The following is a 17,215-nucleotide window of genomic DNA, read 5'->3' on the forward strand; positions in this document are numbered from 1 at the left end:
AGGAGCAAGCAAGGTTAGGTAAGTTAAGTGTTAGTCACTCATTGACACGCTGACTGTGTGTCCTTTCTCTCATAGGATCCAACTATATTTAATATGCGTCAATATTTTAGGTTCTATCCTTTGTAATACAGTATAATGGTCAGTCTTTGACAAAGATTTTTTATTGTGTATAAATAAGGTAGTGGGGAAAGGGGGTTGGGGGGGTGAGGGAAGGGGTTTGCAGGGGGGAAGGTAAGTTGTGGAGGAGGGGTGGGGGAAGGGGGGTTGAGGGGAGGTGGGGGCCCCACAATTTCTGATGGCAGCCCTGATTCCACATACAGCAGTTTCCCTTTAGCCCATGATATACAGATGTGTCCTCATACATCATGGGTTCAGTTCAATTAGGTGTGACTTGGGTTCTCACGGCGAACTCGCACTGCGAATTAAATTTGCAATTCAATTCCAAACTCGCATTAATTTTCCAGAGCAAATTTTAGGTATTTTTTTTCTGTGCGCACCCCCTTCAGCAGGTGAAAAGGTAGAGAAAATCTTTATTTTTAAGGTAAAAGATCAGGACAGTGCAGAGTCTTGTTCACTTGAAGGGCTTTAAATAGCATAATTTGGCCAATAAAGACAGGTCAGTTTTCAGGCGAATTTCTCTAAAAAGGCTAGGAGGAGGTGTGTGATGTGGGACAGGTACGTGGAGGTGTAAGTGATGTGGGACAGGTAGGTAGAGGTGTAAATGATGTTGGGACAGGTAAGTGGAGGTGTAAATGATGAGACTGGTATGGGACATGTACGTAGAGGGGTTGTATTGATGGGAGAAGGTTTTTGAACTAGCAGATGAGAGGTAAGACTGTTTATTCCAACTTTTTACAAACTTGTATAAAATCACAAAAAATTGCCATACAGACATTTTTCCGTTCCCCAAAATGCTGGGAAGACTTTAATATGCTAAAAAACATGCTTGCTTGCTTGCTATCATTCCTCAAACATTAGTAAAAAAAAAAGCACAAATCAGCAATTTGACACCTTTTAAGAACCTACAGTACCTTCCTTACAGCCTCCTTTTCACGGAGGTAGGAGAAGTAGTTCCCTGTACAGGCTAAGAGGTTGGGAGAGGAGCAGTGGGATGTAGAAATTGAGGAGGCTGAATATCAGATCTTCTCATAGGTAGTTCTCAGTAGGCACGGGGTACTTGAGCAGTACTGAAACTAGAGAGTAGGAGCAAGCTGAATTTCCCAGGAATGCTGGCATCTAACTAAACCCAATGAATAAGTGGCAACTTGAGACACTGGAAAGTGAACTGGTACCGGTGACCATTGCTGTGCGAGGCTCGGTGATGACTAGACCGACTAGTACTGATTTTAATTGTCAAGGTGGACTCTGTTACATCTGGAGTAGAATCAAAAGTAATAACACCAGGCACTCTGCAGAAGAATTGCAGACTGCGACGCTGGAGCCCAATAACGTGGCAAGAAGCGACATTGCACAGGCACCTTCTCTCTGACCAGAGATCCCTTAAATACCCCCTAGTGCCGTGTGCCGCTGCCGATGACGTCGTGAGCCGTGATTGGCTCGTGACAGCCATCTTTGATAAAGATGGCTGCCACGAGCCAATCATGACTTGTGACATCATTGGAGGCGGCGGCACCTGAAGAGGACCACCGAAGCCCTGGGGAGGTGGGCGCCCGCCAGGCGAAGACGCCGAAGCCCTGGCTGGTTGGCGCCCTCTAGGCGATGACTCCATAAGTCCTAGTGGGCGGCAGCAATGAAAAAGAGCTGACACAGGCTGTCGTCCACTAGGTGAAGACTCCGAAGCCCTGGTGGGTTGGTGCCCGCCAGGCGAAGAGGCCTAAGCCCTGGGGTGGTGGCGGCCACGTAAAAGAGCTTAAAGGCCGCCGTCCCCCAGGTGAAGACCTGTAAAATAAAATATTACAATATTAAAGTGTGTTGTGTTATTTTAATAGATTTTTTTTTACAGGTGAACTACTGGCGGCAGTAGGCCCTAATGCCCAGCATTCTGATACTTGTGGTTTTCCAAGTACCAACATGCAGGGAGACGTGCTGGGACCTATAGTTCACCTGCAAAAGAAAATATTCTTTAAAATGCACCACATCACACAATCAACCTGGCACCCACCGCCCAGGGATGCTGGGGATAGCCCCGGGCTATCAGCCTAGGCCTAGGGTTCCCTGAAGAGGGGGACCCCTTTATTTTTTTTGGGGGGGGCGGTCCCCAGCTCCTCAGGGATCCCTGGCCTGGACTGACTGAGGTTGATGCTGCGGGTGGGGGGCCCGGTGAAAGGGCTTCCCTGGCTGTGACATCGCCCCCCCCCCATTAGAAATAGTCCGGTGCTGGTCTTGGAGAATACAGGTGGACCCTACTCATTTTTTCCCCTGTATTTCGAGAACCAGGACAGGATCAGAGCCCAGTGCTGGTTGCACAACTTACGGGGGACCCCAACGTCATTTGTCCCCCGTATTTTGGCAACCAGGGCTGGTTCTGCTTAAATACAGGGGAACCCTATGTCATTTGTCCCCTGCATTTAAGCACAACCAGGACTGGCTGCCTGTGTTTAAAAAAAAAAAAAAAAAAACACTGTAAAAAAAATGGCGTGGCCCCACACGACAAGAAACAACCAGCAACGGGCTTTGGAGACCCGGTACTGGTTGTGCTAAATAGAGGTCCCCCGTATTAAGCACAACCAGCACCAGGCTTTGCAGAACCTGTCCTGGTTGTCAAAATATGGGGTACAAATGATGTAGAGGTCCCTCATATTAGCGCAACAAGCACAGGGTTCGGAGCCGGTCCTGGTTCTGGAAATACAGAACCAAAAAAACACAGGAAAAAATGCATAGGACCCCCCTGTATTTCCCAGAACCAGCACCGGACGCCTTCTAGCGGGGGAAGGGGGGGGTGATGCCACAGCCAGGGGAGCCCTTTCATCGGGCCCCCCAGCCGCAGCATCACCCCTGACTGCTAGTCAGCCCGGAGCGGGGATCCCTGGGTAGTTGGGGACCCCCCAATAAAGGGGTCCCCCTCCTCAGGGCACCCCAGGCCCAGGTTGAGAGCCCGGGGCTATCCCCAGCACCCCTGGGCGGTGGGTGTTGGGTTGATTATGTAAAGTGTGGTGCATTTGAAAATATAAATATTGGCTGTTAAACTACAATTCCCAGCAAGCCTCCCCCGCATGCTGGTACTTAGAGAACCACAAGTATCAGCATGCGGGGCATTACAGACTTGCTGGTATTTTTTAGTTCCACAGCAAAAGCAATATTAAAAAAAAACACAACACACACCGTAGAAAAGTATAATTTTATTAAAACATACATGCATACACACTATCTCACATACAGTACTCCTCTAGTATCCCTGAAGACATTCTGTCCTCTTCTCCAGTAGATAATCCAATGGGGAGTACCTGTAACAAAAATTCCATACTCACCTCCTCCTATGCGTAGATCAGGTCCTCTTCACACAATCCCGGGTGTTTGCAAAAAAAAAAAAAAACAACGAGCTACCCGGACCCTCACACATTAGTAGCGTTCTCTAAGAACACGACTACCTGAATGATAGCTCCGCCGCCCGGGGTTTCAGTACAGAAATCCCGGTGTGGAGCGCTCATTGGCTAAGAGAGGCGAGCCTTCCGTCTCTCAGCCAATAAGCTGTTCTCACCATTGACTTCAATGGTGTACTCAGTTGGCGGCGGGGAGGCAGCAGAGCTGCCGAAGATAGAAGACGCCGCGGAAGCCCTGGATGGGCGACGGCCAGGAAAAAGAGCTTAAAGCCCATCGCCCCACAGGGTATACATGCCATAGAAGTCCTGGGGGAACGGCAGCCATGTAAAAGAGCTTAAAGTTTGCCGCCCCCCAGGTGAAGGTGCGGCTAAATAAAATATTTAAAAAAACAGTGTCTGTTTTATTTTAATATTTCTTTTGCAGGGGTACTATAAGTACCAGCAGGCCCTGAACTCCTCTGACAAACGTTTTTATGCAAATATGAGAATAACATCGTTGTCCTTTCCCGGCTTCTGTATGTACTAAGCCGGAGGTACCTCCTACTGTGGATGCTCATGTGACTCTTTTAGTCAGAAATGCTACATTGCCTATTCCGTCTGCATCTTCCCTGAAGGATTCCACGGATAAAAAGATTGAGGCAAGCCTGGGTAGCCAAAGCTGTTGAAGAATGGTAGCATTTCGTAGAGAATTTTTCACTGCTCCCATCCAGAGAGCAGATGATGTATATCTCCCGTATACAGGAAGCGGCTTCTTATCTGGGAAGAGCTTCTGTAGATACTGGAATTTTAGCTTCTAAAGCATCAGCAGCTTCAATAGTGGCATGCAGGGCCCTTTGGTTAAGATCCTGGAAAGTTGATACAGGATCAAAGAAGGCACTGGAAGTTTTACCTTTCTATGGAAAAGTACTTTTTGGAGCAGAGTTGGATAAAATAATAGCTACTCTGGCAGCTTCAAAGTCAGCAGGTCTGCCATCTACGGCAACTATAAAGTCTAGACAGGTTTTTTTTTTTTTTCCAGTCTTTCCATTCTCAGGGACTAGCAAAGGAACAGCCTATCTCTAAGACGTCTAGTTTTCGCAGAATACCTAGGCGACAAACTAAGATGTCTGGCCCGGCAAGACGTCCAGTTTCTAAGTCGGACGACAAACCCTCTGCCTGATGGGGCGGGCCTCCTCCTGGGGGATCCCAGGGTGGAAGGCCGACTTCTTCAGTTTGCGGATTATGGTGGTCAAACAGATGCGTAAGTCTGAGAAGTGGTCTCTCAGGGGTATGCCCTCACTTTCAGGAGGCATCCTTCCCAGATTTTTTGCACAGATCCTCCAGCAGGTGCGTTATAGGCTTTGTCCCTTCAGGAGGCCATTTACTCCCTGCTGCAGGTGAGGGGAATAGTCCCGGTTCCTGTGTCGCAACAGGGAAGAGGTGGTTATTCCAATCTATTTCTGGGTCAGTAACTGAATGGGGCTTATCGCCCTATCCTAAATCTGAAAACCCTCAACAGGTTTATCTATGTGCCCAAGTTTCGTATGGAAAATCTCCGATCAATTATTTTGGCAATGGAGCAGGGGGATTACATGGTTTCCCTGGACATTCTGGATGCATATCTGCATGTTCCTATTATACCATCCCACCAGCAATTTTTACCAGTTGCTGTCCTTCAGCAACATTGCCAATTTCAGGCTCTACTGTTTGGCCTATCTACGGCTCCCAGGGTATTTACAAACATAATGGCAGTCATGACGGCCTTTCTCATGTGTCAGGGTGTCAGAAAATTCTGCCATATCTGGACGGTTAACTGATAATGGCACAGATTCCGGTCGTTTTACAAAATCATCTTCAACGAACTATAGCCTGCTTACAAAAGCACGTCTGGATAATCAATTGGAAGAAATCATCACTTTCTCCAACACAGCAGATGGTACATCTGGGAGCTTTTCTGGTTTATCTTGAAGACTGTTTCTGCCAGAGGACAAGATTGTGGCCCTGTAGTTGCAAATACGCAAGCTGCTTCGCAAATGAAGGGTATCCATTCTGCTAGCAATGCAGATCCTGGTATCAAGGTATGCTCCGGTCCATTCCAGGCCTCTGCAAAGATTGATTCTCTCCAAGTGGAACGGATAGTATCATCAAATGAGGTCCCAGTGGATCCTTCTTACTCAGGTTCGTCACTCCCTCCTGGGGTGGCAGAGAAAGGATCATCTGAACAAAGGGCACCCATTCTGGATTCCGAATTGGGTGCTTCTCACCACAGACGCCAGTCTTCGCGGATGGGGAACCTTTCAGGGAAGGTGGACAATTTAGGATAGTCATCTGCCAATAAACATTCGAGAACTGCGAGCAGTATGCAAAGCACTTGTCATGGCACAGGACCTGCTCCAGGAAGCCGGTCCAGATCCAGTCCGACAATGCGATAAGTGGCCTACCTCAATCATCAGGGAGGCACAAGACGATAACAAAGGTTCTGATTTTGACAGAACGTAATCTTCCGGCCATCTCGGCAATATTCATACCTGGAGTACTCATTTGGGAAGCAGACTTCCTAAGTTGCCAGGACATACACGCCGGAAAGTGGTCTCTCCATTCGGGAGTGTTTCAGCTCCTGGTAAACAAATGGGGTCTACCAGAGAGATCTCATGGCGTCACATCACAACCACAAGGTCCCCAGGTACGGTTCGAGGTCCAGAGATCTATCAGCAACCTTAGTGAACGCACTGGCAGTAAGATGGGACTTCAAGCTGGCGTATCTCTTTCCTCTGATTTCTCTTTCCAAGAGTTCTCAGGAAATTCAAGCAGGAAGGCTGAACAGTAATACTGGTGGCTCCGACTTGGCCCAGACGTCATTGGTTCACCGACACATGGAATCTGTCAATACAGTCCGTATCCTCTTCCTCTATGGCAGGATCTGCTAATGCAGGGCCCCTGCCAGCGTCTGGACTTTCCTTGTCTGGTTTTGATGGCGTGGCTCTTGAATCTTCCATCCTAAGAGAAAAAGTTTTTTCAATTCTCTAATTCAAACAATGTTTAGGGCACGGGAAGGCCTCCCTCTGCCCGCATCTATTACAGAGTCTGTCATTCTTTAGGTCAATGGTGTTCCCACAGAAAGTATGATCCTAGGGTTAGGATTTCCAAGATACTGGCTTTTCTCCAGGCAGGTTTAAACCATGGTCTTCGCCTGGCTACTTTGAGAGTGCAGTCTGGTTCCAGAGGAAGATTGCCTCATTATGGATGGCCAGCTAATAAGCAGACTCTTGCGAAATGGCTATGGATGACTATTTCTCAGGTGTGTACACACAGGCTGATCTCCCTATCCCAAGCACGGTGACAGCACATTCTACTCTCAGTAGGGCCATCGTGGGCATTTAGTCGTGGTGCCTCTGCAGAGCAGTTGTGCAAGGCAGCCACGTGGTCTTCTGTCCACACTTTTCTTAGGTATTATGCCTTTGATACTTTTGCCTCTCAGGATGCTTCCTTTGGGCGACGAGTTCTCCTTTATGCTCAGGAGCGTCCCCCACCCTAGGGTACTGCTTTTGGATATCCCCATGGTATCTCTGTAGATCCCTATGGACCCTGAAGAAGAAAATTAGAGTTATGGTAGACTTACCTAGATAATTCCTTTTCTTCGAGGTCCATAGGGCACCCACCCTGACGCACCTGGCTTCATGGGTAATTTTTATTTTGTGCACAGATTTCCTCATTTTCTGTAAGTGTGTCTGGTGTATGATTGCTCTTCCTTCTCCGCTTTCCTTCTCCTGCCTTCCGGCATCTTTAAAAAAAACTGAAGTCCTGTGGCTAGGGGTGGGGTATATATGGAGGAGGACCTGAAGCATCCTGGGAGCTGAAACTTTAACTGTTTGGTTCCTGGTCTCCAACCATAATATCCCCATAGTATTCCTGTGGACCCTATGGACTTTGAAGAAAAGGAGTTATTTAGGTAAGTCTACCATACAGTAATGGTGCATACACACGGTCAGATGTTTCTTCAGATCTGAACGATAACGATTTAAAAATCGTTCATATCTGAAGGAAAATCTGACATATCTGACATGTCTGAAAAATGAATGATGCACGTTCCCGATGGTCCGATAACGATATCTGACATCTAATGTGTTTGCAGTTAGATTTGTACGATTCCATTCATTTTAATGCAGTCAAAAATCGTTCATAGTTCAAATCGTTGGTCAAATCGTTCATCTGACAAATCTGACCGTGTGTTTTTTGCAGCAAAATAGCCCTGTTTACAAGACATTAGCAAAGTGCTTTGACCGAATTGTATGTTAAATAGATAGGAATTTATAGGATTACAGCTTTAAATGAAAGAGGAAAGCACACTTTTGTGTTTCTAGTGTTTGATATTATGTAAGCTAGTTTGCATTCCTACATAAATTGTCCCACCAAAGGCAGGGGAACATATTTGTTTTGGCATCTAATTTAGCTGGATTTGTTTTGTGTTCTGTATATCACTACTTTGTTATGTAAATACTGAAGCACCAGGAAGAAATGAGAATATGCTAGGCATAGCGGTAACTAAAGAGCCAACACTATGGGAATGAATTTGATTGAGAGATAAAGATGGAGGGGCCCAATGTAACTGATGACTTACAAGCAAGGTGGCAATACTTTAAAAACCAAAGTGGAAACTCATGAGCCCCATTATATCCAATTAGCAGCTTGTTATGCTGCTTGGTGTGCAGGCGTCTTACCATTCTTATTGTAGGAGCCATGCATCTGCCATTAATCCCCATCTTTCTCTCTTTTTTTTTTTTTTAATTAACGTAACGATTGTAGCTCTTTGTGTGTTGCAAAATAATTGTGCCGCCTTGCTCTCTGTCACCTCACATTTATCATGGGCTGGCAGGTAAGCAAGGGCTGGCGCACTGTGCAATTTATACTTCTGTTTATTTAAAAATGGTTAGATAATTCCCTTTTAAATATTCTCAGTCAGTGTTTTGCTAATCTATAGGGCTATTCCGTGCTTCCATTTAAATCCTTTTATGTTTCAAGTGTCTGTTGAATTTGATGTATTTAACATTCCGGGAGGCCATTTACCTATAATGCTATACAACACACGTGCTGTGTGACTTGCACTAGACACTTCTAATGAACTATGCTAGCATCAGGCGAGTACATAGCTGTCAATTTAAATTTTTTTTTTTTTAGCAGGCCAGATCTGTTATTAACAGTGTTCCTGTCTCCTCTCTTAGGAGAATGAAGTGGATGCAGTTCACCCTGGCTATGGCTTCCTGTCAGAGCGTGCAGATTTTGCCCAGGCCTGCACAGATGCTGGTGTCCGATTTATTGGCCCCTCACCTGAGGTGGTGCGTCAGATGGGGGACAAGGTGGAGGCTCGAACTATTGCCATAAGTGCTGGTAAGAGTGGTCTATGGGAGACATGTTCTCCGTTGACTTCTGGTTTAATAGCCTATGTACTCCTCACTGATCTGCCCCTGTATGAGCCCCTCAATAATTAATAATGTTTGTTTCACATCCTATTTGAGGAATCCATTATAATTATTTATGCAAAATGAATCTATGTTTAAGTGGGTCATGGCTGGCATTGAAAGTTCATCTGCTATTGAATCACATAGGTCTTGCTTTAGCTAGTCTGCACAGAATATGTCTAAGCAGAGGTTAAAAAGCTCAGTGGATTTATATAAATAAGGTTATTTTAATAGTGACAGCTGCTTTAATGCATTGTATAAGCATCCCCTTGGTATTTTGGTTTATTCTATAACAAAGTATTTGTTTTTTTTCTTCCCTTCATAAATTTAAAATAATAAATCAAATGAATAAAAGCAATAAAATAAACATGGTATATATTATGCAGCCACTTTCTTTTGCTGCTCCATTTCAGTCACACTTTTATTTACTTGGGAGATTTAATCCCCAGTCAATATTTACTAGTTTGCATATTTTCCTACGCCTAGTTTATTCTTCCTTGAAAACAAGTGACTTAACCCATATAGGTTGTGGACATGCTATAATATTGAATGCATGTAATAAAGGTGTAAATATCTATGAATACAGATTAAACCCTATAAAAAAAATCAGAAGAAACCCAAATAAAGTGTTAAACATGCCATTTTTTCTTTGGGAAAAAAAAACTTTAGTTAGATAATGGAAGAAAGAGAAACAAACAGCAGGCTTACAGATTTATTATCTTCCTTTTTTTATTTAAACAATTTTTATTGACAGGTTGGCAGAAAAAAAAATATACATCTGAATTACATACAAATCATTGTACAACACAACAGAGATGTTGTTAAAACAATTCAAATATCACAGTTTGTAATACGACAAAGACATAAAGATAGCACAAAATATATAAGTACCCACTTAGTGTCAGGGATAGTGTAAATCTTATTTTTTCTTTGTAATGCAGTGCATTGGAACAGAAAATGTTCTTAAAACCAATGTGTGAAAGTAGGGTGAGGGCGAGAGCTCAGTAGGATCACACAGAGGAGATGATGAGAGCAACCTATTTTCCAGCGAGGTAGAAAAGGACATGAAGCTTAGGCAGCTGGAAGTTCTAGCATTGTGACAATGGTCATTCAGAAAAGAACTGTTCCCCTAGTCTGGTAACTAGACTTTCCTAGATCGTAGTAGAGAGAACGGAGAGGTAAAATGTATGGACCCTTGGCGTGTCCATGTCATGATAGAGATGTAGGAAAAAAAGAGAAATATCTCCTGCGCTGGAGGAGGCTATAGTAATAATCTTGTTTATACTCTGATAAATGTGTATTTGACACAGTGCTGTAACTAGACTGCTCCATACTGTCCTAAAAGGAGAGCTATACAGTGTTCTGGGACTGTCCTGATAATTGTCTCCACATCACCCGAATATAATCAACCTTTCTACTTCAGGGTCCATAGGGGGTCCACAGGGTTGACCTTGGGGTATAGGTTGGGAACCAAATCCGGGCACCACGCAGTTAAAGCTTTTAGCTCCCAGGATGCACTTGGGTCCACTCTCCCTATAACCCCGCCCCCCAGCCAGAGGCACCTCAGTTTAAGTTGGTGCCCGGCCGGAGTCGGGTCACCGTTACTGCAGGGGGGCTGCTTAGCAGCCCCTAAGCTTAAAAGAGTTTTATTTTATTATTTTTTTACTACTCTTCAGAGCGGCAGCATCAGACTGTCCAATGGACGTCTGAGCTGCCGCTCCTACACCCCGCCGGCGCTGCGACGCCAGTACAGATCTGGGGATCGCAGCGGGACCCCAGAGTCTGTACTAGCCGGGCTCTGGAGGAATCCCTGGGCTGCTGCCGGATCGACGGGGACAGGTAAGTCGCGTGGTCACCGCTTGCGGTGACCCGCGTGTACATGCAGCCTTATGCCTCCGGTCTCTGGGGACAGACCGGAGGCGCTAGCGGTGGCGGCGGGCTCCCCCTCCATGGAGGCATACCCCGCGTGTCCACAGCCCACCAGGGATTATAGCGGCAGCGGGAGCCGGCATCCCGGGGGGTTAATTGCTAGCCAGGGGAGGAAGCCTTCCCTGTCTAGCGGCTCCTCCCCTCAGCTCAGCGCGCCTTTCAATAATACAGTCTGGCGTCGCTGAGCTGCTTCCTCCGCGGGCCACGCTTCTTCTGAGGTCTCCAGCGGCCATTTTCTCTCTGTGGTGCTGCAGAACTCTTAGGATGTCAGTGAGCCCAGTCCCCCTGCGTACCTGGCCATTTTGGGTGAGTGTACACAGCGCTATAGCCTTCCCAGACACTGAATCTGGGCAGTTGAATGTAGCGACATTGTGCAGTATATTATATGTCATGCTTATGTATGTATATATATTTTTCTGCATTGTATGTGACTTATGCTAGTGCTGACTCTGCTTTTTCTCTCACCTGTCAGTGTATATCTATCCCTTTTCTTTATCTGCCCTAATACAGGTGTACCTGGGGTGGTTCTGAGACCTCACATATATATATTTGTTAATATCTGTGAGGTTTGTCACATACTGTTGCGTGCTGCACGTTGCCATATTTTAGATGGAACTGTGAGTTGCGTACGCTGATAATGGGTTCCTGCAGCTAATCTTCGCGTCAGTCAGGACCGGTATGGCGCTGCTTAATATTTCCGTCAAGATAGTCAGATATATCTGACCAGGAGATTGCACACGATACTGCACCCATTATTGCTATCCTGCAAGTCATAGCCTGCAGGAATTAGTGCGGAGGATTTTAACTCAGAAAGGTTTACGTATGCGGCACCATCTGGTGCCGGGCCCCTTGCACGACCCCCTTAAAGGGCGTTGTTTCTCAGGATCCTCTCCTTTGAGGATCGCCGGGCGGGCCCCATTGTCGTCACTCGCTGGGAGTTACTTCACCATACTGCCCTTTTGAACTCGGGGTATCTCGCAATTTCTTGCAATTTACCCCTGTGTCACAGACTATCGCTCCCTGCCGGGGTTTTTCACAGTACATGAATTACCTCCGATACCACATCGGTCTGTCATTCCCCTTGCAGGGATTACCACAACGGCCACCCTGGTGGATGTCGTTTTATACGAAATACTAATTGGCGTGATATACGCCCTGTGGTTACTGACCAGTGGCTCTGCCGTGAACTGGATGGTATATTCGGCTCTTTCCCTCTCACATGGGGGGGAGCCGATCTCAAGTATTATTATCCCTGCTTTGGGGCTGGTAGCCAGGCTCATTCTGGATATAGAGAATGTCGATCCTGCACCAGTATCATACATCTCCCGTTTTCTGCCCAGCGGGTGGATCTCATAGCGGGAGTCTGGCTGTCCCCAGATACGAGGAGTCACAAAGGCCTCCTGTTTCCCATTCCCTGAGGGTCCTCACAAGTAATGGAAATCCCCTTCTGGGATGGATTTGTATGTTAATCATCGGGTTACAGGCATTAATACGCCTCCCATCCCGGCCTGGACGAATTTTACGGATCCGTAGGTGGTAACTTTGCCTGAAATCAATGTACTCAAGTTTTCAGGGCCTGTTGCCCGTCCTACCATGGCCATCGCATGGTGATGCTTTTGTGACGTTTTTCCCCTCCAACACGTCTGAGGTTCAAATATCTTTTTGCCGCTCACAAAATATGCAGTGGTCATATGTGGGATTACCTCATGGGATGCCGGTCTTCTAACTTTCAGGGTTTCGGCGGCGTCTGTATCCGCCGCAGTACCCTATGGCTGCGTTATGGGAAAGCAGAGGTGCACACTCCTTCCAGGGGGAAGTTCTTGTTTGGTCCTGACCTTGACAAGATCGTTGCATCATTGGCAGTATCACTAATGGGGAGATACCGTCTTTAGCTACTCCCACTACATTCGGACTAACTCTGTTAAGTCTTTTTGTCCTCAGGGTCAGCCTAAAGGCCTGTTTTTTCCTAGGCTGTCGGCCTCCACGGGGGCCGCCGTATCCAGTACCGAGCAGTCCTGGACTTCCGGACGACCCTGTTTCTACACCTGAGGATATACCCTCAGCCTGACGGGACAGGTCTACATCTGGGGAATTTCCAGAGTGAGGTACTGATTCTCAACGGCCTCTCATTGCTCATGCAGCCTCCTCACAGGCATTGTTACACGGGCCCTTCTTCAGAACTGATCAGGGCCTTACAATCCCAGAAAGCTATACAGTCTTTGTGGTAAGCAGAGCTATTTCGGCCAACCTCACTATCTCAGTGAGGGACTGGTTGTTCTACTTTCTTTTTGGGGCGGTGACCGACTGGTCCTCCTTTGCCTATACTCTGTCTCAAATCCCTGAATCAGATTCCAACGGTGCCTTGACTCAGGTGGAATCGTCCATGCTCCATCATCCGATGTTTGGAACCTGGGGATTTTATGGTATATCCGAGTATTCAGGATACGTACCTACGGGTACATACAGAGCCCTCTCATCAGCATGGGTTCAGGTTTGCTGTGCCACAGCAACACTTGTAAGTTTCGGGCTCTGCCTTTTGGGGCTGTCCTCAACTCCACCGGGGTTTACCAGCTTTATGGATTTTCTGACAGTTCACCTGTTCAGTGTATCCGAATGCTCCTTTCTCTGGACGGTCTCCTACTTTTAGCAGGATCACCAAGGTACTTTACCGCTAGGTCAGGATAACCGGGGCTTCTTCTCGTCACAGAAAAGTCCTCCCTGCATCCCTCACAGGGTTTTCTTCATCTGGGAGCACTGCTGGATTCTCAGAATCTGAGAATTTTTCTGGCGTAAGACAAGATCTCCACTCTTCAACTTCGAGTGTGCGGATATCTACGCAGTCGACATATGTCATTACTCTTTGTGATGCGCGGTCTACTAGAGTGTGTACCTTTTGGTAGGGTGGAATGTGATCAGTTCCATTCCAGGCCTTGCCATAATTGACTCCCGTCCAGATGGATCGAGTTTTTTCCATCGGATCGCTGTTCGAACCATGATACTTTCTACGGAGGCGAGTTGGTCTCTGTCCGGGTGGCTATGGCCATCTCGTCCAGGGTGTTCTTTGCTAAAGACAGTGTCTGGTCCGCATTCATTTCGGGGCAGTTGGACGTCTGTCGCTTCTGCCCTGCCACTTAACTTGTTGATACTTTAAGCTGTCTTGGACTTTCACTCTGGCCTAACCCATTTGTCACGGTTAACCTGAATAGGTTCAGTCCGACAGTGTCACAACAGTGGCTTCCATCTAGGCAACACTGGTAGTTGGGTGGCAATGTTAGGAATGTCACCCATTCTGACATAGTCCAAGGGTCTTCTCCTGGCCAACTCTGCGGTGTTTATTCCCGGAGCTCTCCATTGGGAAGCGGGCTTCCTCAGCCGTCACGGCGTGCATCCCGGGGACTAGTCTCTTCTCCAAGAGAGGTTTCAACTCCTGGTGAGCAGAGGGGGCCTCCCTGAGGGGATTGATCCCCATGGCCTTCTGACTCGATCACACATTACCGGTGTTACAGTCCAGCTCTAGGAGTACTGAAGCTACCTTCAGTGACTCTTTGTCAGTGAAGTGGTCCTTCCACTTTGTGTACCTGTGTCCTCCGGTCTCCCTTCTTCCTCGAGGTCTTCGGAAGTTTAATTCGAGACGGAGGGGCTTTCCTTCTGGGGGCTCCAGGTCGTCCCAGACATCACTGGTACTAAGATTTTCGGAGTCTCCTCCTCGATGCTCCGTTCCTACTGCTTCACTATCTGGACCTGTTGTCTCAGGGTCCTTGTTTTTCCCTGGATCTGGATCGCTTGTCTTTAACTGCGCCCCTACTGTGGTCCTCGGGCTTCCCTGGCTCTGTCTTCATTGAGATGTTTAGAGCAGATAGGCCAGACTTTGCTGGGATCTGCCACGGACTGTGGCATACATAATTCTTATGGTATCGTACCTGTCGATACGATCCTCCGGTGTCCAGGATTTCCAGATATTCTGGCATTCCTTCCAGCTGGCTTGGGTTTCACCCTTGGCCTGGCCTTCCTGACAGTGCGGATCTCTACACTGTCGGTATGGTTAAGATATGGAATTGCTCCGCTCTGATATCCAGTTCATCCTTTGGAGTGTTTTCTGGATTATGTCTCCACTTGTCCTCCCTAGGGACTCCTGGGGAGTTAGTAGTGGTTCTTTGTTCCCTCCGGGGACAGTCAATGGAACCGCTGGTTGTGATAGCCATTACATGGTCTATTGTTTAAGCTCTCTCTCTCTCTCTCAGGGTGTTTAAATCAACCAGGAGAGTGTCTGAATGGGGAGCGTTCTCATGTGGCTCCCTCTTCTGGAGGGCATCATGTCAGGGTGTGAGTTGCTCTCGCCCTGTGTTTCTTCTTAAAGTGGTTTTTAGGTTCCATATTATTCTGGAACTTATGGTATGGCCATTCAGTTCCCAGTCCTCTCGGCTGTTGTGGCCTCATGGACTGTGGTCCGGCCTCTTTGGCTTTATGTGATCCGTTCAAGTTCCTTATGGTAAGCGGACTCCTTATTGGTGGTCTGCGGTTTCTGGTTTTAACAGGAAACGATGGCCGGCCTATAATGAAATGTTGACTGGATGGCCTCGTATGTCTTCCTCAGGGGCCTACCCATGGGTGGGCATTTCTGTCGTTGAGGCTTGTTTTTTTCTCGGGCCGTGTAACCCTCGTGGGCGGCTCGTCGTGGCGCCTCGGCTGTTTTGCCTTACTAGGTGTCCACGTGGTCTTCTGTCCATACCTTTTTAAGGTTCTAGGCATTGGTTTCCTTTGCCTCTCAGGATGCTTCCTTTTTGGTGACGGATTCTCCTCTCAGCACAGGAGCGTCCCCACCCTTGGTTGAACTGCTTTGGGACATCCCCAAGGTCAACCCTGTGGACCCCCTATGGACCCTGAAGTAGAAAACAAGAGATATGGTAAGAACTTACCTTTGTTATCTCTGTTTCTACGAAGTCCATAGGGTCCACAGGGCGCCGCCCTGACGCACCTGGCTTCATATGGGCTGTGTTACTGGTCACCGGCTTCCCGTCTCCTTTTCTGTGAGTATGGTTCTAGAGTGTTCCAGTTTTCTCTCTCTTTTTCTCTCCTCCTCCGGCCTTTGGCTACTTACAATCTGAGGTGCCTCTGGCTGGGGGGCGGGGTTATAGGGAGAGTGGACCCAAGTGCATCCTGGGAGCTAAAAGCTTTAACTGCGTGGTGCCCGGATTTGGTTCCCAACCTATACCCCAAGGTCAACCCTGTGGACCCTATGGACTTCGTAGAAACAGAGATAACAAAGGTAAGTTCTTACCATATCTCTTGTTTTTGCTCACATAGTGAGCTATAGTATAAAGCTGGAATGACCAAATGAGTGACCAAGTATAAATGTAAATAGTACATTTTTATTAATGGCATAAAAAACATACACTACTGTCCTGGATGAACAAATTGCTTAATTTTTTTTTTCTTATGTGTAGACAATAATAATTGATGAAACGCTTACATAAATTATTTACATTTTTTTTTAAAACCAAATATATTTAAAAACCATAGCACATAATTGATATTCCCAAAAATAAAGCATAAAAAGAAAAATCTCCCTTAAGTTGTGACGTGTTTCACTGCATCCAGTCACTTCCTCAGGCAATTGAAATTTATTTAGGTTTATATTTTTTTATGGGAAAGATTTCTGGACTGCACACCCTGAATATATATATATTATATAATATATTGGGAGGTGCTACCTGATGAGACTAATTGCAGGTACAAGAACAGACAAATCTCAGGTGCACAAATCTTGGCCAAAGTTATGGGCCCACCCACCATATCCAGGTAACCTCTTTAGGGTAGGTCCCTAACATACTAGGATTCAAATCCAGAGTGCAGGGCACCCCCAAACTGGCCCAGCTAAGCCACCCCAGGTCACCGCCATAGTAAGAAAAGTGCAGTGTAAAAGAGATAGTTAAGAGCAGGCACAGCTGCATATAAAGAATGAGAATAAAAAAGTGAAGTACATGTATAATAAACAGTGAAGGGTTAAAATGTGTTATATTTTTTGACATTTTTTTTTATATTTATTATCAATTGTCTGCACTAGAGAAAAAATCTAAAACGACTTTGCGCTGATACTATAGGTGAAGGTTGGCATAGAAGTAGTCACAAATGAAAATTATATACACATTTATTATCCCATACAATCCATTGACCGGTCAACAAGATAATCTTAAAACATCACATGGTTCCACTTAATTAGGTAGTTGAAGGAGGAGGATCTTATAATTCCCACTAATTTCAGCATATAAACAATGGATATTTACTGTGTCCACACATAATTTGTCATAGTTTGTAGAGGTATAAGTACTCTCCTTTTTATATATAGGAAGT

General features: G+C 46.4%; 1 protein-coding gene across 1 annotated transcript in view; it reads left to right on the forward strand.

Moving 5' to 3' along the window:
• The window catches only part of PC (pyruvate carboxylase), a 525,492-nt gene that overhangs the window by 69,090 nt on the left and 439,187 nt on the right, over positions 1-17,215 (forward strand). The window contains exon 4 of the mRNA XM_088442518.1: positions 8,699-8,864. Within this exon, the coding sequence (XP_088298644.1) occupies positions 8,699-8,864 (166 nt within the window). The remainder of the gene's footprint in view (positions 1-8,698; positions 8,865-17,215) is intronic.

The sequence above is a fragment of the Taudactylus pleione genome, unplaced genomic scaffold (assembly GCF_031769625.1).
Source record: "Taudactylus pleione unplaced genomic scaffold, aTauple2 ptg000313l, whole genome shotgun sequence".
NCBI classification, from domain to species: Eukaryota; Metazoa; Chordata; class Amphibia; order Anura; family Myobatrachidae; genus Taudactylus; species Taudactylus pleione.